Source organism: Danio rerio, chromosome 18 (assembly GCF_052040795.2).
Source record: "Danio rerio strain M-AB ecotype USA chromosome 18, GRCz13ab, whole genome shotgun sequence".
Classification (NCBI taxonomy): domain Eukaryota; kingdom Metazoa; phylum Chordata; class Actinopteri; order Cypriniformes; family Danionidae; genus Danio; species Danio rerio.
In genome coordinates, this window is record NC_141038.1 from 23,235,199 (window position 1) to 23,262,044 (window position 26,846).

At 35.0% G+C, this 26,846-nt stretch overlaps 2 protein-coding genes across 4 annotated transcripts in view; both read right to left on the reverse strand.

The window, feature by feature from the left end:
- mbtps1 (membrane-bound transcription factor peptidase, site 1) overlaps window positions 1–2,481 on the reverse strand; it is a 44,858-nt gene extending 42,377 nt beyond the window's left edge. For both annotated transcript variants that reach the window (NM_199213.2, XM_087291621.1), the window contains 1 exon segment: window positions 2,322–2,481. The gene's annotated coding sequence lies outside the window, so the exon portion shown is untranslated.
- Window positions 2,482–5,924: 3,443 nt separating this feature from the next.
- Window positions 5,925–26,633, reverse strand: fan1 (FANCD2 and FANCI associated nuclease 1). Of its 2 annotated transcripts, NM_001045081.2 has the most exon segments (14): window positions 5,925–6,364; window positions 6,468–6,596; window positions 10,528–10,722; window positions 10,856–10,959; window positions 13,957–14,125; window positions 16,110–16,274; window positions 16,383–16,502; window positions 17,231–17,339; window positions 17,880–18,011; window positions 19,626–19,859; window positions 21,166–21,358; window positions 21,719–21,859; window positions 25,090–26,308; window positions 26,603–26,633. In NM_001045081.2, coding segments are annotated over 13 exon segments (2,967 nt in total). In that variant the 5' UTR covers window positions 26,228–26,308; window positions 26,603–26,633; the 3' UTR covers window positions 5,925–6,226.
- Between the last annotated feature and the right edge of the window lie 213 nt (window positions 26,634–26,846).

Genomic DNA, 26,846 nt, shown 5'->3' on the forward strand with positions numbered 1-26,846 from the left:
AGTAATGCTCTGTATTTGTGCAGAAAACGGTTTAGTTTACTACAATTAAGCATCTCTTGAAATGTTTTGTAGTATAATCTGGTGATAGCCGATATTGGTTGCTGCCTGTCGGTGAAATGTGAATTATCCATGACAATCAAATAAGAAAAAAACAGAAGAGCAGTATCACAATCTGTTGGGGATCACGCAGCTCCAAGGATGCAGTCATTAAAGCAATCTGGAATGATGTTTGAAATCAACCACCAAGTGTTAGCCTAAGGACAACTTAAGGGTCATTTCCTTGAAAACATGTTCCCCACCCACAGGCACGCTTCCAGAGACTTAATTTCCCACTGACTCCAGGCTGTGAACGCCTGTCCCACATGAGGTGGGTTCAACTCGGATGGACTGATTTGTTGTGTAATTAAGTTTTACATCCTGGAGTAAGAGCCCAATATGTATACCATATGGTTTTTTAACATCCTGTTAAGTCACCAATGCAAGGCTGTTAAATACTTGTAAAGAGAGAAATACTGTGGACTTGTGCCAATTTGATCCCTTTCATCAAAACATTTAATTGTAGCCTACATAAAAAAAATAGTGGCATGTTTGTAATCTGCTCAATAAAAGTATATTCTAAATGCATGTTATAGAGCTTTTAATTTGCTGTCTGAGCAAATGAAAAGTAAAAACAAATAAATAATAAAGTTTACACATTTTATACTTTACTTTCACAAAAGTAGTTTACGCTTTAGAGATCTTTGTGCTTGAGACCCCAGAAATGTAAAATGGGAAGAAAAGATCTGTAACTGCTTTCATTTCATCACAAAAGTTGTGAGGATGTGAATGTTATCATCAAAGAATCAACATTTACTTTTAATGTTATTTGTAGACAAACACAATCTAGGATGTTAGTGCAACACACTAAAGCAATACTTCACTCTTGTACGAAATTTGTAATTATTTACTCAACCTGTTTAATTGCTTAACTTTACTTCTGTGGACCTCAAAAGATGATTTTAGGTAGAATAATGAATTTTTACGCTGTGTTAAACATATGCTGGATAAGTTGGTTGTTCATTCTGCTTTGATGACGGCTGATGAATAAAGGGACTAAGCCAAAGGAAAATGAATGAATGAACGAACGAACAAATAATGTCCTTTTAGTAAAAATGCTATTAAGAATAACTTAATGTAAATGTAAATCTAAATGTATGCATTTTTTAGTAAGAAGGTAACTTAAACGTCACATTTCAGTCTAAAGGCAGCTATCAACAAAAACAGAAGCTAAGACACTGGCCAACAGTGCTCAGCATAATTAATTAAAGACCATTTTGAAAATGATTATTTTTATTAATTTCTCAGTGAATATAGGCAATGTATTTTGGTGCATTTGAACAAAACAGATTTATTAAACAGATATTATTCAAAAATAATATTTTAGTCACCGAACATATTGAGAAATTAAAAGATAATACAATTAAATCCAAGCAAAATATAGCAAAAATAAATACATTTCAACTACATTTTTCAATTAATTATTTACTTATTTTTGCTTCTCTTGATTTTTCCTTTTTTATTTTTATTTAATACTTTTCTATAACAAATAAAATTGGGTGTACAAGTTTTTGGACTGTTATCAAAAGTTATTTTGTTAGATAAACTCCAGATTTGGCTTCAGTGCCAATCTAATCTAATCTAATGTATATTCACAAATATAATATTATATAGCTTCCTATTAAAAATATGAATTCAAAAGAGATTTGTAAGGGGTGTACATATATATTTGCTGAGTACTGTATAACTAAAAACTATCCAAAGTAATAACCTATTGTTCTTTTCTCCATTTTTGTTGTTACTAGGGTTTATACTTGTTGTATACATTTGTACCATTCTATTCTTATTTATATATTCTTGTTGACGTCTCCCAGCACTGAACAAAGCCTTTGTATTAACACGGACAGCATTTCTATGTTAGATGCAAATTTGGAAGAACTTATTCTATTTGAACGAATCTATTTGAATGGACTGTTTTGTTTTTGCAGTCATCAGTACATGAAACAGTTTGTTGTTTTATTTTAGAGAATACACCACATACAAACTAATGACAATAACAGTAGCAGTCTAGCTAACATGACAGCACAAAACAAACGTTTACGCTGCGTTTGCAACAAAGCTAATTATTAACGACCTTCTCGTATACAGAAAAGCTTTAAATATGTATATTTTTATCACCAAATAAGGCAAACATGTGGCCTCGTCAACATCCTGCTACAAGCTAACGTTAGCTTAGCAAAGCATGAGTATATCCCAACATCATCCCAATCCCATATTCTACTTACTATCTGCGGAATGTACAACGACGGTGCAGGAAATGATTATTCCAGTAATATGTCGTCTGAGATCTGTATGTATCTTTGTCTTAATACATATTAGAACTATTCCCAAGCTAATGGCGTAAGCTGTAAGACTGTAATGTGAGAAACTGGTATTAAACACAACAAGCAGAAGCCAATTATCGATCGTTACGTCATGTCTCGACTAGGGAGGGATAGGCGTACAGCCAATAGAAAGCGTTTTTACTTTTATGCCTCCACGTGATTGGTTAGAACAATTCCTATGGTACAAGGCTTCATGTCAAGACTCAGAAGCACAGTTAAAGGTGCACTGGTTCGGCTTGATTTGTTTTATGTTGTCAATTTATGTAAACATTGTTTTTGCAATGCAATTATGTAATAATTGTTTTGCATTAAAAACGTTCTATATGTATGGTACTTAAAATATCACTGAAAGCATATACATATGAGCTAAAGAATATAGTCATAAAGCAGATATAGCTACTGTAATTTTAATTACACATATAAATTGCAACATATTCTTTATTATAAAGATACTACTAGTTTTTATCACATAGTACTTATTAATTTCCAATAGATTATACTAGTACTAACATACACTGACATACACTAGCTGACACTAACATACATTTAATAGAAATACATTATTTCTATTTCATTAGATACTAGTGCTATTCAAAATACATGTTTTAAAGGTACAGCAAATGATTTCTTTCATTAAAATATACAAAAACTACAACAGTTTATATATATATGATGTCAAGTTAATTTTATTTTCTATATACCGGCAGATCATTTTCTTTTAATGTGTAAACACATTGTTATTATATAGTAATAATATTGTAATAACGCTGCCATTACATGTTATAACATTGTAATTCTTATGTCATTACAGTATAATTACTATGTAATAACATTGTAGTAACATTTTATAACATAGTAATTATATTGTAATGACAGAAATGTTATAACAATGTAACTACAATGTTATTACATGGTAATTATAGATGAATAAATAGCAATTACATTGTTATAACATTGTAATTACATTGATATAACATTTATTACATCATTATAAAAATATTTTATAACAGCAATTACAATGTAATAACAGTAGTTATAACAATATTATTACATAGTAACAAGGATGTAATGACAACGTAATTCCACCAATTTTTTTAATTAATTACATATGTATTGCCTATGTTTATGTATAAACAAATGCTGTACATGAAATATACAAAGAAACATTTAAGTTTATAAATATTATCATGCATGTGTAATTACAATGCAATACATTGCATAATATATAAGATAATATAATAAATATAATAGCAATGTAATGACTAATTCATTTTGTAATTACACATGTATGATGTATATTTATGTATACAACTATAAAAAAAAAAAAACCAAACACTAAGAAAGAAACATTTACATTTACAAATATTATCTTGGATGTAACTATTCATGCTTTTATGTTGTTGATAACAAATTCTGACCCAACCATCTGAATGTCGCAGCAGAAATCGAGACTCATCAGACCAGGCAACGTTCTTCCAATCTTTCGTTGTCCAATTTTGAAGAGCCTGTGCAAATTGTAGCCTCAGTTTCCTGTTCTTAGCCGACAGGAGTAGCACCCGTTGTGGTCTTCTGCTGTTGTAGCCCACCCGCCTCAAAGTTAGACATGTTGTGCGTTCAGATGCTCTTCTGCATAACTCAGTTGTAACGAGTGGTTATTTTAGTTACTGTTGCCTTTCTATCAGCTCAAACCAGTCTGGCCATTCTCCTCTGACCTCTGGCATCAACAAGGCATTTGTGCCCACAAATTTTTTGCACCATTCTCTGTAAACCCTACAGAATGGTTGTGCCTGAAAATCCCAGTAGATCAGCAGTTTCCAAAATATTCAGACCAGCCCATCTAGCACCAACAACCAAGCCACGTTCAAAGTCACTTAAATCACCTTTCTTCCTCATTCTGATGCTCGCTTTGAACTGCAGCAGATCGTCTTGACCATGTCTACATGCCTAAATGCACTGAGTTGCTGCCATGTGATTGGGTGATTAAAAAATTTGCATTAACAAACAGTTGGACAGGTGTACCTAATAAAGTGGCCAGTGAGTTTAAGTAATAAAAATAAACAATTTTAACAAGAGAAATTGGCAGAGTCCTGTCGCCATGCTAATGACTTCTTACATCCTCGATTTCTGGTTTGGTGTTATAAAAAAAAAAGAAAACGAAACGCTTTGTGCATTTTATTATATTGCACAGAGAAGCATTATTACAGAACTCTAAACTGTATTTAGTATAATAAAACAGTGCTGCTTCTTTCCCAAAATCAGAAGACCGGCCAAATAAAAACGTATTATTCTAATCGACTGTGGCATAATAAATCCATCGTGCTAGTCTCTCATTAGCAATTGCTTCAGCGATCTTGCTTTACTTCAACAGCATTACTAGTCCTTAAACTACCATTATAATGTCTCGAATACTTTAGCTTATTTATGAACCTGATTTCTGCAAGAAAGCCTGTACGATGTAATGAAGACTGCAACTTTCAGTCTCATTAAACTACTTTGTTTGTTGGGAATACAGGCCCTCTAGTGGCAAAAATTACACACTGTGCTTTTGAGGATAAATGTCAAAACAGCTTGCCATACAAATATCCTAATAAATGCTTGTTAATTTTACATTAAGGTAGACTGAATGATAGCAGACATGTTGAGTCAGGCATTCACAGTTGCTGGCAGGGCAACAACAGACTACAGCATGCAGTAGTATGTTGCTGTCAATACCCTCACGTACAATCATATTCTTGGGAATAAACATCCAATATTTATACTCATGTCATCTTTTCACAAACTCCTCAAATAAAGCAGCTGAAGTATTGCATTGTGCAGCCAGTCAGAGAACAATTTACACAATTTAAAAAATATATATTTATGAGCATTGATTTTGAAGACTAGCAGTGGAAATTATAAATGATTTAGAAAGCTTCTAGATTAAACTGCATTTCATTCAACATTTTGGAATACAAAAAAACATTAAATTTACGTTAAGGTTTTGTAGGTTTTTTTGTAACTTATTTCATAAGTGCAAGCAGGATATTACTAATATAAACTATTTATTTTGTGTTTTTTATAATTATTGAATGCCTAAAGTAGTGGGTTTTAATGCTACCTTGTTCACCTCTGTTGTTCAGTGTTACATTGAAATTTACTAACTAAACATTAAGAAAATTCAAGTGCCCTTTTACAAGCATTTACCTAATGAATGTGCTTTACAGAGACATGCAAACTTCATAACGAAAGGCATGCTTTACTAAAACAACAGTGTATGGCATTGTTTTGAATAGATCTTAAAAAAGAGCTAAGTTTGACTTCTGCAACAAAAGAGTATGTTTAATTCTGGCTGTCAGACGTGAAGGATATGCTTGAATGAATATGCAGTGAAAAGGAATGTGGTCATGCATAGTTCTTTGACCACAATAATAGACATAACAAAACATAATGGAATCCTATTTTACGAGCTGCAACATTATGTGCTTATGTCTTGCATCACTATTTAAGCATTATTAACATTTCAAAAACCTTTTAAAATGCTTTTATTTAATTTCTTTAAAATGATTTATTCTATAAATGTCACATTAAAAAAGTCATTCAAATATATTCTCACTTTAAAATGAGCACAATAATAAAAATCAGTCAGTCAGCGCCATGAGGTAATTTAACAGTCTTCAGATGGGGAATAAATCCCCTTAGAGTGCCTATTAATATTCTTTTCTTACATCAGATCAGTGGCAAATTGAGGTCAAACTTTAATGCATCATTAAATCCATCCAGTGTTGCTTCAAGCATTTCTAACTTTCCTTCTGAGAGTGACAGCAGCTTCACTCCCGTCGAGCTCCTCGTGCTCCAGTAGCCGTGACGTGACACACTTCTACATCTGCCCCGAGTTTACGCAGCTCATCCAGCCATATCTGTTGCTTCTGGGACAGACGGTCATTAGGGCCCTTCACTTCCACCAGCTAGAAGGCAAATGTATCTCAAATGAGCAACATTTAAGGTCTCTACACCACCTTAGTAAAGCATTTAAAAAAAGTTACTTTTTGGAGTGTTTAAAAGCCTCACCTTATACTTGTTGCTGGAAGTACTCCACACCACCAGATCTGGAAGTCCTCCTCTGCAGTGCCTGTAGTCTTTGGCCATTCTGAGGAACACACCACTCAAGAAGTGGCCACCAAGGCATGCCACTAGACTCTAAAATATAGAGAAAATAAAACTTTAACATTGTGCTTGCATCTAGGAACATGAAAGGCCCTATCAGACACGGCGCAATAAGGCACAAGACGGGTTTAGCATGATTTTTTGCTACTTTCAGGTCAGTGCAACCCTAATTTTCACATTTTGCGTCATGTTGTTTAAATAGCAAATACATTTGCACGACTTTATGGACTCAGTTTTACCATTCAGTTTTTCCACTTACAAAGTCTGCCATGTAAGTAGCAAATGTGTCATGGCGTGACGCAACTGACTGTTAAAAGGAATGGGTGATGAGACTCTGGTTGGTTTAATGCACATTATGTTCAAACGCAAACACCCATAACTCATTAAGAGAATAAGCCCAACCCTATTAGACCATGCAGCGCAGCGCAAACCATATTTTTCCATCCTTTAAATAGCGAAAGCAAATTCGGAAACGTCCTTAAAGCTTTTGCGGCATGCAATTTTGTGCCTAGATTGTCAAAATAGAGCCTAAAGTGTCTCAAATTGGTCTACCACTTACAGCACAATGCAGAAACAAAACATCTGATTGAAATAATATGCACAGCTAGCGTTTTCCAGCCAATGATGAACTTCCAGTGAAAGGTTTATGTGACTATTTTCAATTTCATAAGGTTGCTTTCACAGCATCGATGTTGTAATGTAATTAAAATATAATCAGTTAAATATACTTAAGCATCCAATTAGTCGTTAAAGCCTACAAAGAGATGAAAGACCGTTTAAATGCAGGCACCGTCATTAGCAGCAAGCTAGTGCAGAAACTCAAATGAAAATACTGAACAGAAATGAAAATACTGGGTTAAAATTCATTTTTATATTTTGAAGACATGGCGCAGAAAAATAGAAATTAATGCAGTGCTTCTTGTTTGGTCTTATACCCAATTTATATTGTATCTCAGCCAAGCAGTGAAGATCGCTGGTGATTTTGTATTGGATGACAATTCACAGGAAACCCTGGGGACTGGCTGACTGAAATTAAAAGTCTGTGTGCATGTACTCCATTTCATTTCCAGATGCTTCCTTAGTCCTTGTTGAGTATCATTGACTACCTTTACAAGGACATCAAAATTGAATTATTTGCCTTAATCTGAATAAGAAAATAATATGATTAAGGTGTTTACATGAGTTGCTTTTTAAAAGTTTATTTCATGATCTCGTTTTACATGTCATAGCACATAATTCGATTAACATCATTACGTCACCCCGCTATCCACAAGACATGCAATTGATGTGTAGTTCCTTTACATCAGTAATAACAAGTGTGTTACATTAAAAATTGTGCAATTCTGAGTGTACTTAATGCAGGTGAGTAGGCTTGACAAACCACCTGCAGGAAACACTGTTTTCATTACCATATGAACCAGATACTTTATTAGAAACACTCCACTTTCCAGGGCAAACTTCAAGCAAATCTAAATAGGTTTTAAACATGTGAGTGGGCCTGAAAATAAGTCTGCAGAACAAACTGGCCAATCTATGATAACAGTGTATGGAGTATGCACAGGTGTGTATACACTGAGAATCAAGAAGATGTGAATTACCTTAACACATTCCGGTACGGGTGTGCTCACACTTGGCAGCTTTGGTTTGATCAAAACAACTTGATTGCCCTGTCAGTGCAGTCTTTTGAGTGAGTGTCAATGCCACCAACTGAACTTAGGTGTGAAACAAACAAGCAGATCGAGACTGCTAAAAAGACAAATCCCATGCAGTTCAACTATCATAGTCACAAATGTTCCCAGTACAATTCAATACAGGTGTCAGGATCCTTGCATCTTTATTTATGTGTGACAGATGAATCGCTGATGATGCTTTGACTGCTTTAGTTCTCAGGTTTTAAAAATACCAATTATGCACACATAAAGCATGTTTGGTTCAACACATAACACTGTTCTGGATGTCCAGTAAGTTCTGTCACAAGGTCTTTTTTCTCTGCATGTTTAAATTTGGAATTAAATATGACAATGTCCAGGCTAATGCTTCATTTCCAGTGAGCAGCACGGTATAATTCAGTACAGTATAATCTTGTATGGGTCACCCTGAAGTTGACCAGGCATGTGTTTCCACTGCCAGGAGTGTTGTATGCTGATAAGTTGAGATCAACATTATTCTCACTTAAAAAAAAAGAAAACTGTACTATCCATTTACATATCGAATCCTTTCTGAACTCCTTTATTATTTCAAATGTAGACATGCAGCAAGTGTGAGCAAATAAAAACAAAAATGCCCCATGTGGTTTTCACATGTTTAAATGCAAGACGTGAATGGCCCTGTAAACAAAAATAGAGGACATACAGCAGATCCTGTTCTTGCTTCCTGTCATGGCTGTTTGCCTCAAGAAGAGTTAGGCTTTGTTTGAGCATAGTTCATTGCTGCACGCTGTCACAGTAGTTTTGACTGTATTTTTCAAAATGCTCCTTTGTTGTCTTGTTACACGCACAAATTACGTTTCTCTGTAAAAGTGAGTCTATCACACCCTTTTGGTACTGTTGTGCTAGGTACTTTTACAAAATGCTCCCAAAAAAGTGGTATGGTTTAGATTTTAGTATTTCTGACAGTGGAAATGGAAATAAATGTGTACTGTACTGAACTGAACCCCACCGATCAGTAGAACGAGACGTAAGTTAATAAGGACTTTTGATCTGTGGTCAGGACAGAATGATACAGTGGCTGAGAGAGTTTAACACGCTGCAATTTAAGAAAACAAGTGCAGTTACAAAAAAACAGTTACAACCAGCAAATTGAGAAAATATCTTTATCAGTTTGACAGCACACTTGCTGCAAATCCTCACAAAGCAAACACATTATTAAAATGTGCGCTGCATTTTCTTACAGCGCAAACAATTAATAAAATGTGCTGCATTTTCTCACAACGCAAACACTTTTACAAAAATGCGCTGAATTTTCTCACAACACAATGTAAATGTTTTAAGGAGACCCTAAAACGTGACAGACCCAACTATTTAGGTTATGGTTATTTAGGCTAATAAATACTAAAGACATAGGAATCAGAGTATCAGGCATCATAACGACCTGGTTGACCATAGGTTATCAATTTTTTAAAATTTCTTATTACTATTTATCAGAATTTTGCGAGCATATTATTCAATATACGATGTGGGTCAAAAAATATTTTCAAGGAGTGCACCTTAAAGGGTTAAAATAAACAAAGAAAAAAACTCACCTTTTAAAGATCACAATAGTCATGGCACAGCAGCGTCCCTCAAACATGGGCCCCCTTGAAACATTTGTTGTGTTCCATTCTTTTTGTGTTGTGGGAAAACGGAGCACGTGTTCGTAAATTGTTTGCTTTGTAAGAAAATGCAGCGCATTTTATTAATTTGTTTGGGTTGTGAGAAAATGCAACACGTGTTCGTAAATTGTTTGCGTTTTGAGAAAATGCAGTGCGTTTTATTAATTTGTTTGCATTGTAGGAAAATGCAGAATATTTTTTTATATGTTCGCGTTGTGAGGATTTGTAGCAAGTCAGCTGTCAAACTGGTGAATATCTTAGTTTTTTGTAGTTGCATATGTTTTCTTAAATTGCAGCATGTTAAGCTCTCTCAGCCACCATAGAATGAACCAAGAAAAACAAAGTACAATTGTGAACACAACCTAAATACAAAAATAAAAACAAACCAACAAAGAAATTCAAAACATTTTTTTTTCAGAGCAGAACAAACAATCTACAGTTCAAGAGAATGTCCTATTTCTTGCCTCAGTTGAGCTTCAGAAATTACATTTGCAATACCATTATTGGCAGACTTCATTGCCAATTTGAATTATACTTCTGAAAAGTAATCAATTTGTAAACAGGCTTCCTCATTCAAGCAGAGTGAAGCTGGCGAAGGCTATTACTAAGATAGTTGTTGTGTAAACAGACTAGCAGTATAGAGTGTGTGATTACCTGTGCCTGCTGAGGCGTGGAGAATCGCTCCCAGTTTATCAGCGCACACACTCTTCCCTCCTGCGTGCTCCACACATCAGCGATCAGATCCTGCAGTGTCTCTACAGATGCCTCACGCAACATCTCTGCACGAGCCTCGATGGCCTCCCGCCGACTGCCATAGAAACAATCCGTGTGCAAATCCAGAGGACACGTCTGGAAAAGGGCAGGGAGTTATGAAATTATTGACCTGTGTGTGTGTGTGTGTGTGTGTGTGTGTGTGTGTGTGTACATGTCCTGACCCTTAATGTGAGAATCAAACAGCATTCTTTCCTTAATTATTCTGTACCTGGTAGGGGTTTAGGAAGACATCAGGAACCCCGTCCATGAAAATGATGTCCCACATGAGGAGTCCAAACAGGGTGGAAAATGTAGATCCTTCTCCATGAATACCTTAAAACAGCAATCCGATCTTTGAAATACATGTACAAATCCATGCACTAGTGCAGGATTTTCAACAACAACAACAAATAAATTAATAAAACACTCAATATTAAATTAAAAAAAACTAATGTTGTAGAACAAAAAGCATGCAAATGTGTTGTTATATAGTAATAAAAAGAGAAAAATCTCAGGTGGTATTATTAATTAATATTTAAGTCAAAAGAATTCAAGTTATTATTCAGCTTTATTTACAAATTTTAAGATGCTACATTAAATATATGTGATCACACTTCAGGAATATTAAAGGGCACCTATTATACTCCTTTTTCAAGATTTAAGAGAAGTCTTTTGTGTCTCCAGAATGTGTCTGTAAAGTTTCAGCTTAAAACACCCATCCGATTATTTGTTATACCTTTTAGAATATTGGAATTTCTGCTCAGAACAATGTAGCTGTATTTGTTGCCTGTGCTTTTAAAGTGTCACGAAACACCAAAACACATTTTTTGAGCTGTTGACAGTCGTATATGTGTCCCACACTGCTATAAACACTATTAGGACACCTATATTTCACTAAAAAGTGTAAATTGGTTGTTTTTGCGTTATTTCAAGCAAATTCGTACTTCCGGTTTGAAACGAATTTTTGAAGCTGCATCACGGTCATGACATAATAGCATGTATTCCAGCGTGCAGACTGGACGTCTCTGCCAGAGTGTGTCTTATTACGTCTTACAGTGTGATGCATTAATGCATGAGTAAGGCTTGGTTCAAACCAATCAGCGCGCTCTATTGTGCAACTTCATTAATATTCATTAGTGTCACAGTGTTTTCACGACAGAGACGCCACGTTGTGTTGGCAAAACAAGCGTGAAGTGTTGCTTTTAAAGTTTGCTGCTGTTAAGTTTTGTTTTCAGTTTCTCTCTGTGAGAGCGCAGCTGGCGTCACGTGTGGATTAACAGTGTACGCGACGCTCGACAACAATAACTTACGTGTCTAAGGAGGTTTATTGTTTACCTGAGAGCTGTTCTCATCTCCAAACGCTGAGATCTGGATTCGCTTGTAGTCTTCTCTTCATAAAGAGAAGTTACCGTCACCAGTTACTCTAGTTACTGGTGATTGTCCTGTCTCTACAGATTTGGTAAGTGAGCGACAAGTACTCTTTGTTTATTCAGTTTGCTCGTATCGAACTAAGTTAACTATTGCACCGAGTGTAAACACGTTAGCATCACAACCAAACTTTAACCTCGTGTAGGGTTTTTACCGCATTTAGTGACCTGAATAACACACGCGGCTTTCTGACGCTACCTGCCGTGTGCATCTAAGTTTCCGGGAAATGCGGAGTTTTTTTTTCTCTCATTCGCCGTGCGGTATCAAACATTGCATGAAAAATACACGCTTAGAGCAGTTCCTCGAATCAAATATCTCGTTTGTCGCGAGGGGCATGAATGAATTCCCTGAATGAAAGAGCCAAACTGCAGTTAAAGTCCAACATTTAATAATTTGGCAAATAATTCGACTACAGATGTCCATGTAGGTTAAACACCATCACTTTCTCCTGTCTGTGTATTTTGACTCTGAAACTCGCTCGTGCCCAAATAGACACTCCCACACCCTCCCACTTTAGTTCCTCCGACACTCCCCCCTAAACAGAGCTGGACACGCCCACTTTTCTGACTTTTTCCAAAGTAGAGGTGTGAAAACACCCTGCTGAAACGAGGGGGTTTCATGGCCCTTTAATGCTACTTCTCCTCGCCCACCATGTCAGAGTGGGCCTCAATCTCTGGCTGCGTGAGATAAACAGCACAGTGACAGACATGAAGAAAGCTGATCTCATGTAACCATTGTGAGAAATACTACAGTAAGAACTTTACCTTTGATTATTTGATGTATTTGTTCAACATTGTTACAAAGTTCACGCAAACACACAGAAACAGTGTGCATGTTTAACTTTGCACTGTTTTTGCAAGGCAAATGTGACAGAATACACGTAATACCCACTGCTGTATGGATATCCAATTTAAATAAACAAACCTGATTTAGCATTCAAAACCAGGATTGAAGCATCTTCTTTTATAATTTATAGTGACGTGGCTGTAGTGATGAAGTACAGATGGTAAAATCACTGTAATTCATTACAAACATGCACCGTTTTAAAAAGTTTTAAACGTGTAAAACTCACTCTTGATCACATTTGATGATGATTGATGATAACAGAAAGCTGAACAGATCTTTTAATCCCAGTTGCTTTGCTCACGTCCTGTCTTGTTGATATGATTATACGCATTACTACAGAAACATGTTAATACGCGGCTGTCAATCCTTTCGGTGGGCAGGGAAAACACACTCCTATGTAACGTTGTGGTTGGCTTCAATATAGGAGGGATTTGGATCTTATTTTAGAAAACAAAAAAAAGACTTATTGTCTTTATATCACCCTGATATGACAGTGGACACACTATACCGACACACAGTTCTGTGCAAACAGCTTACAAAAGATGGTTTTCATCATAGGTGCCCTTTAAATTCAGATTTTAAAACAATAAATTCATGGAATACACTGTGCTACTCTTCTCAGTTGCACTGAAAGAAGCTTTCAAGCTTTAGGAATTCTAAAAGCACCATAAAACTATATTTAAAAAAAATGGGCCTAAATGATTACTTGAAGTCTTCTGAAGTCAAATATCTTTAAGAAAAATGAAAAGTGAAATGTTAAAGTTTTCATAAAGCGTCGGTACATGACTGAAGTAGCAATAGTCTAATCTTTTCAATGATCAATAATGTTCAATGTTCAATAATGTTCAATGAAATAAAGCTAGGCTATTAGCGCAGATGACAAGATGTTCATCTCCAGCCCCTTTCATCTCTGCATAGTAACAAAGTAAGCTCTTCAAAAATTCTCCTTTTTCAGAAGTTTTGAAATGACACGAGGCTGAGTTAATGATCCATCTTTGAGTGAACTGTCCCTTTAATTTGCTTTACTATGAGTGCTCAAACAATGTGATGGCAGACCTTGATCAAATCCAAGTGTTCTGTAGTGCTCCAGAGCCAGATCCTCAACTGAACACATCACCACAGTCCCTTGTCCTCCTCCAGAGCCTTCATCCTCACTGGCTGCTCGGAGGAACACTGATTTACCCATACCACCCTCATGAGGAAAGAGCTGGCCTCGAATCGTCACCTGTTAAAACACTCTCTTAAAATGTTGCCAGTTGAACATCAAGATTGGTAACTACAGCTACTAAAAAAGTAAAAAAGTTATATTGTACATATGTTAATAATACTAATAGTTCTAATAATGATCTAAATTTATATTTAAAATTTTATTTTTAAATGTCACAAAAAAAATTACATTTACATTTAGTTACTAAGCATATGCCTTTATTTAAAGCAACTTAACTTTGAGGATAATAGAAGCATTTTTTATCCCCAGAGATTAAATTAAATATAAAAAATATTTTATAATTATTAATACTTAAACAAACAACTATTAATAATGATAAAAAATTATAGGTTTTTATTATTATTATTATTAAAGGGGTGGTCCAGAATGTAATTTTAAGGCTTGGTTGTGTTTGGTTGTGCAAAGCAATGTGTGCTTATGTTTCACTTGAAGGAAATCGCGTAATTTTTTTATATATCTCACTTTGATTATACACAGCTACTCAGCTAACATGAAAACGACTGTCATATTTCCTAGTTCCTCTAAAAGGCCCGCCCTTAAGTGACTCTGATTGGTCATCGTCATAATGTGCTGCTATTGGCGGATCGGCTCCACGTCACACCTGTAAAAGCACGCGCTTTTCTGCTGTGTAAACATGCAGTCAACCTCGCGCCCGCTCTCTAAAATAAAATTTGACAAGTGTCTGTAACTAACGAGTGAAAATGGGGTGCGGCTCCTTTAACAGCGTCTGTGTGTGCGTCTATGTGTGTGTGAATGTGTGAACTTTCTATAACAAGCGCAAGTGCGCGGGACTTTCTTTTTCTCTGATGCTTGGATTAAGTTATTTTCTGTAATATATCGTGACAGAAGTATAAAGCACAAGATGTGAGATGCTACCTGTTGAGCCTTGATTATTATTCTGCTGCGACCACGAGTCAGGTAAGCTAATCTGTATTTTCTTTTAACTCTATGCGTTATGACGTCTTTCATGAGTATCCGGATTATGCAGGTGTAAGTAATATGAATCATCCACATATCTTTTGCGACTTCATTATCTGAGATGTGGAACACATGAAAAAGCTGCATGAAAACAATCAGTCCAGTCACACACATAAAAGACCGTGCTGGTGGAGTGAGTGTGTGTGTTTACAGGAGTTTGGCTGATAAATGTGAGTTTGTAGCTAAATCGTTTGCCCGCAAAGCAGCATTTCGCATCGTTTACATCGTTGCTACAGCATACAGTTAACGCTAGACACTGTACATGTCATCATCAATTGTAACAAATAAAAACACTTACTTGTAGATTACAACTTCTGCTTTGAGGAGATTTTAGCCGAATCCAGCACTGAACTGGGAGAGATTCTGGAGCTGTTTTGTCAAATCATGCTTGCTGTGTATTTTATAATTCTCTGGAAGATAATTAATATTGAACTAAAGGCACTTCTGTCTTTGTGTTGTGTCCTTTGGAAGCCCAAATACAGAAACAGACGAAGCTCTGTGGAAACAGCCGTTTAGACGCATTTTTAGCTTCATCTCTGCTATAACGTTACAGCGCCTCTGGCCACTGCCCTTACCTGCATGCGCAGTGTGGGATGCGCAGTAAACGAACTTGTGATGTCACAGGGGGCGGAAGTATTTTTTTGTAGTCCCCAAAATTCGTTCATTGTAGGCTTTGCTAAGCTAACTCTGTAAAAACCAAGGTCTCCCTTTGCATTGAACATAGAACTTTTTACATTCAGAGATGTTGTTTATGTTCACACAGCTACATTACACATCAACTAAAGTTTAAAATATGAGATCGTAGTGGACCACCCCTTTAAAAGCCTAAAAGAAAATCCTAAAATGTTGTCATTCTCAACTAAATAATTACAATTATAAAATAATTATTAAAACAAATGTCAAACAAATTATTAAAAATAATTAATTTAAAAAAAATAACAATACAAAATACTTAATTTACTAAATAGCACATAAAATAAAATAATACTAATATTCTACTCACATGAGTGACATCCTGTACATGTACAGTAGGCAGATCCCGGAGCAACAGACGATACTTCTTCAAGCTAGCAGACTCCTTCATTCGTGAAGCTCGTTGGTAAAGTGACAACTTATGTCCTGTTCGGGCCAGAGGGTCATTCAGTCCATCCCGGATAGCACCGATGGCCTTGATACAAATATGTCAAAATGAATCAGTGAACTGAAGAAATATTTGTGTATAGTATTCAAAAGTAACATTCGTCTGTTTACATTCATCTACAATGAGTTGAGGTACCTGCTCATGCTGTTTCAGGTGTTGCTGGAGATTGAGAGCAAGCCTGTCCCACCAGCGCCCCCTACTGTCTACACAATACACCGACTGAGACAGGAGATTTCTCAGCTGCTCCACTGCATCCTGTAAAGTGTGTAAAGATAATGAACAAAAATCAATATACACGACCCTTCTGGTGTTTGGATCATTGTATTTAAAAAAAAAGCCCATTTTGCTCACCAAGGATGTATTTATTTGGTCAATAACACAGTAAAAAGACTACCACTGTGAAATATTATTACTATTTATGTATTTTTCTTTTCCTGTTTATTGTTATTGATTTATTTAATTTAAAAAAAGCATTTTCATTTAATGCAAACCCTGGCTTGTATATAGTTGTTGCTAGCTATGTATGCTGACTTTGTTCTGCAATAAATAAATAATCACAAAACAAATAATAAATGTTTCTTTTTTGTGATTGTTTACTTATTACAGAACAAAGCCAACACATAAGAAATTAATTAAATGAATAAAAACAAACAGGTAAAGAAAACCCCCTGGGGTGAGAAATAACCTTTATACACCTCTATATCTTTCAGTACACTTTAGTTTATCATAATAAATGTTTCCCGAGCAGCAGATCATAATATTAATTTCTGAAGTATTTGAAAATTCATTTTCGAATCAAAGAAACTAAAAAAATCTAAAAAAAAAAAAAGTATGTATTTTTTTTATTAGATAAAGGCAAAAATGGTGAGCAGAAAAACATTCATTTAAATATTTGTTTTAAATTGTACTGATCATAAACTTTTGCGGGGTAGCATACAAAGGCATTGAATATACATTTTTCCATATTTTCTGTTTCCTCCTACCTCGTAGCGCTTAAGTCTCTGCAAAATCTCAACTCCACGAGAAAGTATGCGAGTGTAGGTCCAGCCCACAGTGAAACAGCGCAGAAACACAGGCAGCTGTTCTTGATGACTGCAAAATATTCATACATCATTAAATGATATATAATATTTTTCTTATCATCAAATTATATCTTATTCTATATCACTCATTCATTATAACTAGGCATGGGCCGGTGTAAGATTCTGATGGCATGATAACCTTGAATAAAAATATCATATTTTTCCCCATTTGAACACAATATAGCTTATTTTGAGAAACATTTTCAAATATTTTGGAGCAGTAAAAATGTCAGGCTAAATAATTCAAATTAATGATCGACTTCTGCATTGATTTCGTCATCATTAGATTCAAAAATACAGATTTCTTCACAATTTAAAACGGTATCTTTGGATATCTTTTCTGCTAGAGATACTGTTGTCCTAAACAAACAAACAAACAAAAAGAAAACATTAAAAAAAAACTTTCATATACCAGAGGAACTGTATAGCAGAAAATTTTGGCAGTTTTAAAATCTCGAGTTTACCAAAAAGCAGTATACCTTGAAAACGGTTATCATCCCATGCCTAATTATAACTCAATAATTGTGAAGAAATGAAATGAACAAATTACCTTAAGTCACAGGAATCTTTAATCTCCTGCCAGGCGGCCATTGCTGTAGTATAGAGGTCATAGGCGTCTTCCCAGCTGCCCGACTGCATTGCAGCAATCACTTCCTGAAGCGCACGCATCGCTGTTTCATATCTGTGCAGAGGAATAATCAAACATTTCTCAATGATATCATTAACAGAATCAATCATAATGGTTATAGAACATAATGTATTGTAATACAATGTAATGTGTATGTATATAGCGCATTTAGTGAGTATGGCCATACATCTAAAGCAGGGGTTCTCAACTTGTTTAGCCATGGGACCCACATTTTTACATGGTCATCAAGCCGCAACCCAAATTTTTAGAAACTATAATACAATTTTCGGAATTATACTTAATTTGTATTTATTTGTTAACATAAACTAGTAGTGACAGATACATCATAATAAATTCATCAAGACTTACAAACAAACAATATTTTATTGCTGTCTTTTAACAAAATGGATCAAATTATAGAAATATTACAAAATAAAAACAAAAAATACTATTAATAATAAACTGATAATAAAACATGTTTTCTGGTTTCTAAATGTTGTTTTAATTTAGAAGGTTTCATGCTCTCTTATGAGAGCACCTCAGTACACATGACATAGAGGCTTTAAGTCTTTTTTGTCGTCAATATATATATACCCATACTTTACATATTCGGGGTCGTACTTGCGATTCGACAAATTTGTTGCAAAAATTAAATGAAATTTCACATGTCAAACGGTAGGGTTGTCGCGCATGCATTTCAAAAGTCCGGTTTAAGCAAAATAAGTAAAAATGATAACTTTTGTTGTTTTTTTGACCTTACACTCCGCGACCCACTGAAAATGTTCCCGCGACCCAACCCACCAGTTGAGAAACACTGGTCTATACAATACAACTGTTAAGACATCAATATTTGGCAGGATAACCCTGATTTTCAACACCAACAAATGAAGAAATCTGTCGTTTTGACCAATTGCCAATTTCAACCATTCATTTATTAATTCATTTATTTTCTTTTCTGCTTAATCCCTTTATTTACCAGAGGTCACCACAGTAAAAAGAACAGCCAACTTATTTAGCACGTTTTACGCAGCCAATGCCCTTCCAGCTGTAACCCAACACTGGGAAACACCCATACACTCTTGCATTTACGCATACACTATTTCCAATTTGGCCTACCCAATTCACCTATAGTGCATGTCTTTGGATTTTAGGGAAAACCAGAGCACAAGTAGAAAACCCAAGCGAACAGGGGAGAACATGCTAACTCCACACAGAAATGCCTTGCTGTAAGGAGATCGTGCTACCCACTGCGCCACCGTGCAGCCCTCAATTTCAACCAGAAAAATCGCAAAATAACAATCCTTATATTTGAAATTTAGAAGAAATGTTATCAGAGTTTTATAAAAAATAACATATAATAACATTTTGCTCTAATATATACCTAGTAAGTTCAATACACAATTCATTGTGGTCTCTTCATTTTGTTTAATTTGCATAATATTAATGTCTTTTTGCATTTGACATTTTTTATTATAATAAATAGTATTATAAAAACTGCACATAATTATCATTAAAAAGCACTCCTAACACAGACAAGTATGATAATGTTCAGTCAAAAATATATACAATTTTTACTTCTTCTAAATTAGGAGTGAAATGTGACTCATTATGGCCTGTGGGATACACCTACACTGCAAAGAATTATTAAAAAATAAATGTAAAACTAACCTGATGAGGTCATCCCTGTCCTTAAAGAGTCTGGCTGAGCGATGTACGGTGTACTCTGGGAAAGCCAGACGACCAGAATTGACCAGCAGAATGGTGTAGAGCTGCCCCTGCCCTCCAGAAGCCAAATCCTCCTCCTCTAAAGTGTCTGTGAGGGTGAAGAGGAGCAGGACCCGGGAAAACACAACACGAGAGCTGCGGCACAGACGCACACAGGAGCCTGCAGCCTGCTTAGCCCTGGAAAAAAAACAAGCTGAAGTGTACAGTTCACTTACACTACCTGACAAAATGTCTTGTTGTCGATCCGAGTTGTAAGAGCAACAAATAGAAACTTGACTAGTTGATCATTTGGAAAAGTGGCAGAAAGTAGATTTTTTCAAAAAATCATCTATTAAACTGCATCTCAATCATCACAACTACTGCAGAAGAGCCACTGGAACCCACATGGACGCTAGATTCTCACAGAAATCAGTAAAGTTTAGTGAAGGAAAAACCATGGTTTGAGATTACATTCAGTATGGGTGCGTGATAGAGATCTGGATGGCATCATCAACAATCTGAGGTATCAAGACATTTCAAGACAAAAACAAAAATATTATACAATTTTGTTGAAATGTTGTAATTAAAAATTTTTTCCCAATATTTTGCTTGAATTTAATTGTGTCATCTTTGCATTTCTAAAGAAGTTTTGTGACTAAAATATTATTTAATAAATATATCTGTTTAATAAATCTGTTTTGTTCAAATGCACCAATATACATTGCCTTTATTCACTGAAAAATGGAGAAAAATATTCATTTTCAAAATGGGGTATACTCTGTATATAGTATATTTTGCTGAATATAAAGTTCAGTGCCACTGAGATACTTTTTTTAGTGTTTATTATATTTTTTGGGTTTCCAACTTATATCAATTTATTTCAATGTGTTAGCAATTATGTTGTGTTTAACTATATGTTTTATTAATTGTTTATTTTTATTATTTATTTTTTAAATGTTTATTTTAGTTTTTTATTTAAGTTTTCATTTTCAAACCTGATAAACACAATGTTTTTATCTTTTATTTCAGTTTACATTGAATTTACTTCTTGCAAAACAACATCAATTACAATATACTTTATGTATTTGAATATGGTGATATTGTTTTGATTGTTTCATTGAGCATAAAATGATACATTTTTCTTTGTTTTTCAGAGTAATTCTGTTTGTTAACTAAATGTTATGTCTGTTATTAAAATGCTTATGCAATGTGTGACTCAATGTATTAAAAAAGATCCTTTTAGATTGTCTTTGTGCTTATATAGGCTTTTAGATTAAATTTTTTTTTTTTAGATTAAATTTTTTTTTATTTAAATAGTATTTAGTCAAGTAATTCTTATTGACTTAATAAATGACTTTTTAAACATAGTAATTATGAAATAAATTTATAATGATGTAATTACTAATTAATTACTTTTTTTAATTAAAGACTGTCTAACCAGGCCACAACTACCTCATGAATGGTGTATAACAAATCTCTGGCTAAAATCACTCTACTGTGGTACCTCTTGAGAATGACTGCAGCTGTGTTGTTTTGACCAGCAAAGAGAGATCGCTGTTTCCCCAGCTGGAGCAAACCCTCCACCAACTGCTGTTTCTGACTCCCTCCACGGCCAAGGTGAAATGTTTTGGCCAGGTTTCTAAGCTCTGGTGCCGGAAGCAGATCCAAAACTTCGTGGAGATCATGAAGCTCAGATTCTGTCATAAGGAAGAACTCAAAGGTAGTAAAATGTTGCCTTCTGTAGATTTATAACTATTTACTCAAAGGGGGTTTACCCAAAAAACTGAAAAATTCTTTATCATTTACTCACACTCAAGTTAGTTGTAAACTTTTATGAATTTATTCTTCTGCTGATCGCAAAACAAGCTAATCTGAAGAATGTAAGCATTTGACATGCATAGTAGGAACAAAAAGTACTATGGAAGTCAATGTCTGCTTTATTCCAACTTTCTTTAGAACATCTTTAAAATAAGAAACTCAAACAGGTTTTGAACAAGTAGAAGATGAGTGAATAATGACAGACTTTACACTTTTAGGAGAATTATAACACTACTCACCTGTCTGTAGGAAGCCACATGCGACAAGCTCTTGAACGACAGGTCTGAGATCTGTGCTGATCTCTGTGTATTCCACCTTACAGACCTGAAGCCACTTCAGCTTCCTTTGAAACAGACGGACATAAAGCATCTGACCAGGTACTAGAGGAAAGGGAGAGGCAGGTATTTATTAGTACAAAGGTTTAGTTAACTCAAAATAAAAAATTATGTTATTAATTTCTCACCCTCATGTTAATAATATTAAAGAGCCAATATTATGGGTTTTGGAAAATGCACTTCTATGTAGTGTGTAGCACAGCTCTAAGTAAAGTGAAATATCCAGCTAAGGCTTAAATCTGTAAGTGTACAGTGTTTAAAACTGTTGATTGAGCTATAAAAGAGTCGACTCATAGTGCTTCAAACGAGCCGTCTTGATACCGAGTCATTAGGTGTTTCGCCATGACGTGACAACAAAGTTATTCACGTGCACGCGCAAACCCAGAGACATCAGAGATTTGAAACTTGCGGCCCTGCCCTCTAACACAGAAACCCACACACACACACACACACACACACACACACACACACACAAACATGCCGGTCGATTGAAGTCACACTGAAGATGGATATTATTGAGTCTCTACCCAAAGATGAAACCTCAGCATAAGCCCAGCTTTAAGCAGTTGGAAACTACTGGAAACTACATGCTACAAAGAATACTTCGTTTGTTAAAGGAAGGATCAGTAACTAGTAATGATCGACATGTCAGGACATGATCAGTTTCTTCATCCATTTCTCAAGTGTAAGTACGTGCGATTAAAGTTTTTGCCTCGTTTACTCTAGCTTGCAAATGTATTTAGTTGTGTTTTGTTACTTGTAACCGCGTGTACTGTATCAGGTTAACTGGCTATATTCTCATATCGCGTGCAAAGCCACATTAAAAACGCGACGTGTGCTGCTTTGTTTACGTTCCCATGGAGGAGGGTAATGTGTGTGTGTGTGTGTGTGTGCGCGCGCGCGCGTTGTCGTCCAAAGGAAGGTTATGTGCGTGCGCAATGTCGTCTGGAGGAGGGTTAAGTGTGTGTGTGGACGTGTGCGCGAGGACGAGGGCAATATGTGTGTGTGTGTGTGTGTTTCTGTGAAAAGAGCGGAATGTGACAAGCTAGGAGATCTCCTCGCAAGTTCTTGGGAGTTTTTGCTCAATAAAATAGTTAGTCGTCTGTATTTTCAAGTCCATCTTCTGTATTTACATTCACCCACTGGCAGCTAAACTCCACGCCTTACACCATCGAGCGTGTATGCTCTGTGACTACTTCTATTTTGTTGATTAGCTGCTGGGCATTTCACTCTGTCTGTCACATAAGGCAATCAGTGTCGACGAATCGCAACAGACTGTCATCGGTCCAATCAGCCAAATTAGCTTCGCGCTAAGGAGGGGTTTGGGAACAAATTAATCACTGGACGATTCATATGGGAGTCGATAGGATAATTAGGTAAAAATAAATGCAGATTATAAGACCATGAAAGTGTTTTTTGACCTTGCATGCATATTAGACTGTTGCTGGAGACCCTTACAACCAAGATATGACCCTATTTCATGTATAATATGGGCTCTATAAATAAAAATAAATTTAGTTTAGCTTTCAAAATGTTTGTATGACTTTAAACTATTCCTTTAAAATTTAGGATATTGGTAATGTCTATCATCATACACTTTTAAAAATTGTACTAAAACTGGGTCGGCTTCTTTTAATAGTACAAGTTTGCGTTTGTATCTAAAAAGTCCATAGAGCTAAAGGTCTACATAGTCACATATAATAAATGTTTTTTTTTCTCTTGGAGAGGAGAACCCCAGATTTTGGTGAGTAGTTTACATTACAGTTTCATTTCTTTACTTCAGATTTTTCTTATTTATTAATACACACACACACACACACACACACACACACACACACACACACACACACACACACACACACACACACACACAGCTCAGCATATATAAGTTCACCCCTCGCAAATCTATCTTTTAAAATATTTTTTAATAAGAAGCTATAAAATATTATATTTGTGCATATACATTAGATTAGTCAGAACTGAAGTTAAATCTGGAGCTTATTTAACAAAATAACTTACTTAACGGTCCAAAAACTAGTACATCCAAATTTATGTCATGGAAAAATATTAATACAAATTTAAAATAGAGGAAAAATCAAGAGAAGTAAAAAATGTGAAAAATGTAGTTAAAATTTTGTAGGTTGTAATTTATTTTTGCTATATATTTTGCTTGAATCTAATTGTATTATTTTTTTTGATTTCTTAATATGTTCGGTGACAAAAATATGTTTTGAATAAATATATCTGTTTAATAAATCTGTTTTGTTTACATGCACCAAAATACATTGCCTATATTCACTGAGAAATGGAGAAAAATATTATTTTTCAAAATAGGGTGCACTCATAAAATGGAGTGTATTCACATGGAAATGTATTAGTACTTATGTTGTGTTTGTCTACATGTTTTTACGCATGAATAATACCTGCATCTTTGGGTTTGAAGGAATAGATTTTACAACGACTTGAATGTGTCATGTAATAAAACAACAAAAACTCTGAAATATATATATATATATATATATATATATATATATATATATATATATATATATATATATATATATATATATATATATATATATACTGTATATATATATATATATATATATATATATATATATATATATATATATATATATACATATATATAAAATTTTCCCCAAATTAATACACTGGATATAACCTTACTATTGTACTGTTACTATTGTAAGAATATATCATCATACTTTTAAGTATCTCCTTTGCTTGAAATAACACAATCTAATACTGTTTATATGAAATAAGGCTGCTCCTGAGCAGGTTTGAGCAACCAGAACTGTTGCTATGGCAACAACTCTCAGATCAATTTAAAAAAAAAAAAAAAATCTGGATCGTGTCAAATCATCAATAACCAAACCCAACTAAATGAGTAATCCACGTATCAAGAACACTCTGTGTTTTCAAGAATCATCTCTTATTATCAAGTGATGAAAACTAATGTGCTGCTTAAAGTTTTAGTGGAAACCATGATTATCAGCATTCAGGATGAACAGAAATATGTTTCTAAAAAAAGAAAACATTATAAATGTCTTTACTGTTACTCCTGATCAATCTCTGGACTCCTTGCTTAATATGAAACATAACATTATTTGACAAAAACAAACAAATACAAATCTCACTGATCTCAAGGTTTTAAACAATGCATGTTACAGAAGTCGGCTGAAGTGCATGCAAACTACAGTTGCATTTAAGAGCAAAACTGACACTTCAAATTGACTTTTAAGTAATTCCTCTACCTGAAAGCTGCTGAAAAGACTGAATTGTTGAGAAGTCGTCTTCATTGAAGAGCCTCCTATCATCCTCATTTTCCAACACAGCCTCAAGGACAGTCCGAAAGTTTCGCAGATAATAAGGCAGCCTGGTGGGCTGCTGCTCTGATCCCTCACCCACTTTCTCAACATCAAGCATGTTGTGTTCATTAGCCGGTGTCTTATTCAGCTCCTTCTCAATCTCCTCCTGTGTGGTTTTGCTTTTGATTGGACTCTTTGATGTTGGAACATCATATGCACTAGACGAAGCTTCAGTTTGATCTGATTTGACCTTAGATTCATCTCCTCTTTCAATACTGCTTTGAAAAAATCTACTTTTCTTATGTGCAATACATGTTTCTGTAGTGTTTGTGTCATTTTTAGGTATCTCCATGGACTTTCGCTTCAGTACACTGGATGAGGATGTGTGAACATCACTGCTTATGCTTGAATCTGATGCAGATTTCTCAACATTTTTAAGCTGTGGTTGATTTGAAGCTTCTGGCTCTGTTTCTAATATATTATCTGCATCCGTGCCATTTCTTTCAGACCCAAAAGTTAAACTATTCATGTAGTTTTCCTTCTGTGATCTGTTCAATTCTGCATTATGATCCTTTTCATTATCTGAGACGTGAGTAAGATTTACTCCGGACTCATCTGAAAGTCTAAGTGCTCGTCTAGAGAGTTTAGAGGATAAACTTCCCAGACCAACAGTCTTAACCGGTTTAGCTTGTGAATCTGTTTCAGATGAATCTCTCCTCACTGCACAGTTCTTTTTGAAAAACGGACTAGTATCAGCATCTTTGTCTCCGGGACTTTTCTCTCTCTCATTATTTGATGCTAAAGCACTGTTAGAAGGTGCTTTGGTGATTTCCTTTTGCTTTCCGTCATCCTCCACAAGAAAGTTCTGACACTGGGAGTCTATGTGTTCATTAATCTTGTAACGAGGTACAAGTTTGCCACACAGAGGACAGGCAAGTTTACTTGGTGGTGTATTCCTGAAAAATGAGGTTATAGAAGCAGCTCCTCCATTACTTGTTCTTTCTTTAATAGGACAGACACTTTGGCTCTTTTTCTTGGTCACTGAGAGTCTTCTGGCACTTTTTCTCCCGGTCTGAGACTCCATAATAGAAGCGTGCTCATATCATATGAACCAACAAGACATGGAGTCATATAAATGAAGCAGGCTGCATGTTTGTTTATAACTCTGAGGAATAGTACATACAAGAAGACATCAGTTAGTAAGATAGACTGGCAGAACTAAAGTAATGGTAATGGTAGTCTGCTTTATTATATTATCATTCATTCACATATTAAATGATTTGATTTGTCCGTTTTTTCATATAAATGCATGCCACTAACTGTTAATGTATTTCAATAAAACGTAACGACGTTTAAATAAAAAATTATGAATTAAAACAATACTGTTAATAACTGTAAAATAGTATGTCAAGATAAATATTATACAATAGTAAATTAATCTGCAGCTATTTGTACAGACCTGTCTGGCTCTGAGAGGAAATGTGAAGCCAGCCGTAAGAATCATGGCGCCTTGATTTTTTTCTCTTTATTTTTCAAAATAAAAGTCATTTGACATAGCCTAGTTATGTACCTAGTAAAAGTCTTTTAACTAAGTGAACTTATTTCATTCGGTTAAAAAAGTGCAGCTAAATAGCATCTTACGTTTAATAGACACAGAGTGACTTCAAAATTAGTATAGACTGTGAATGAATATTAGTCTTTCA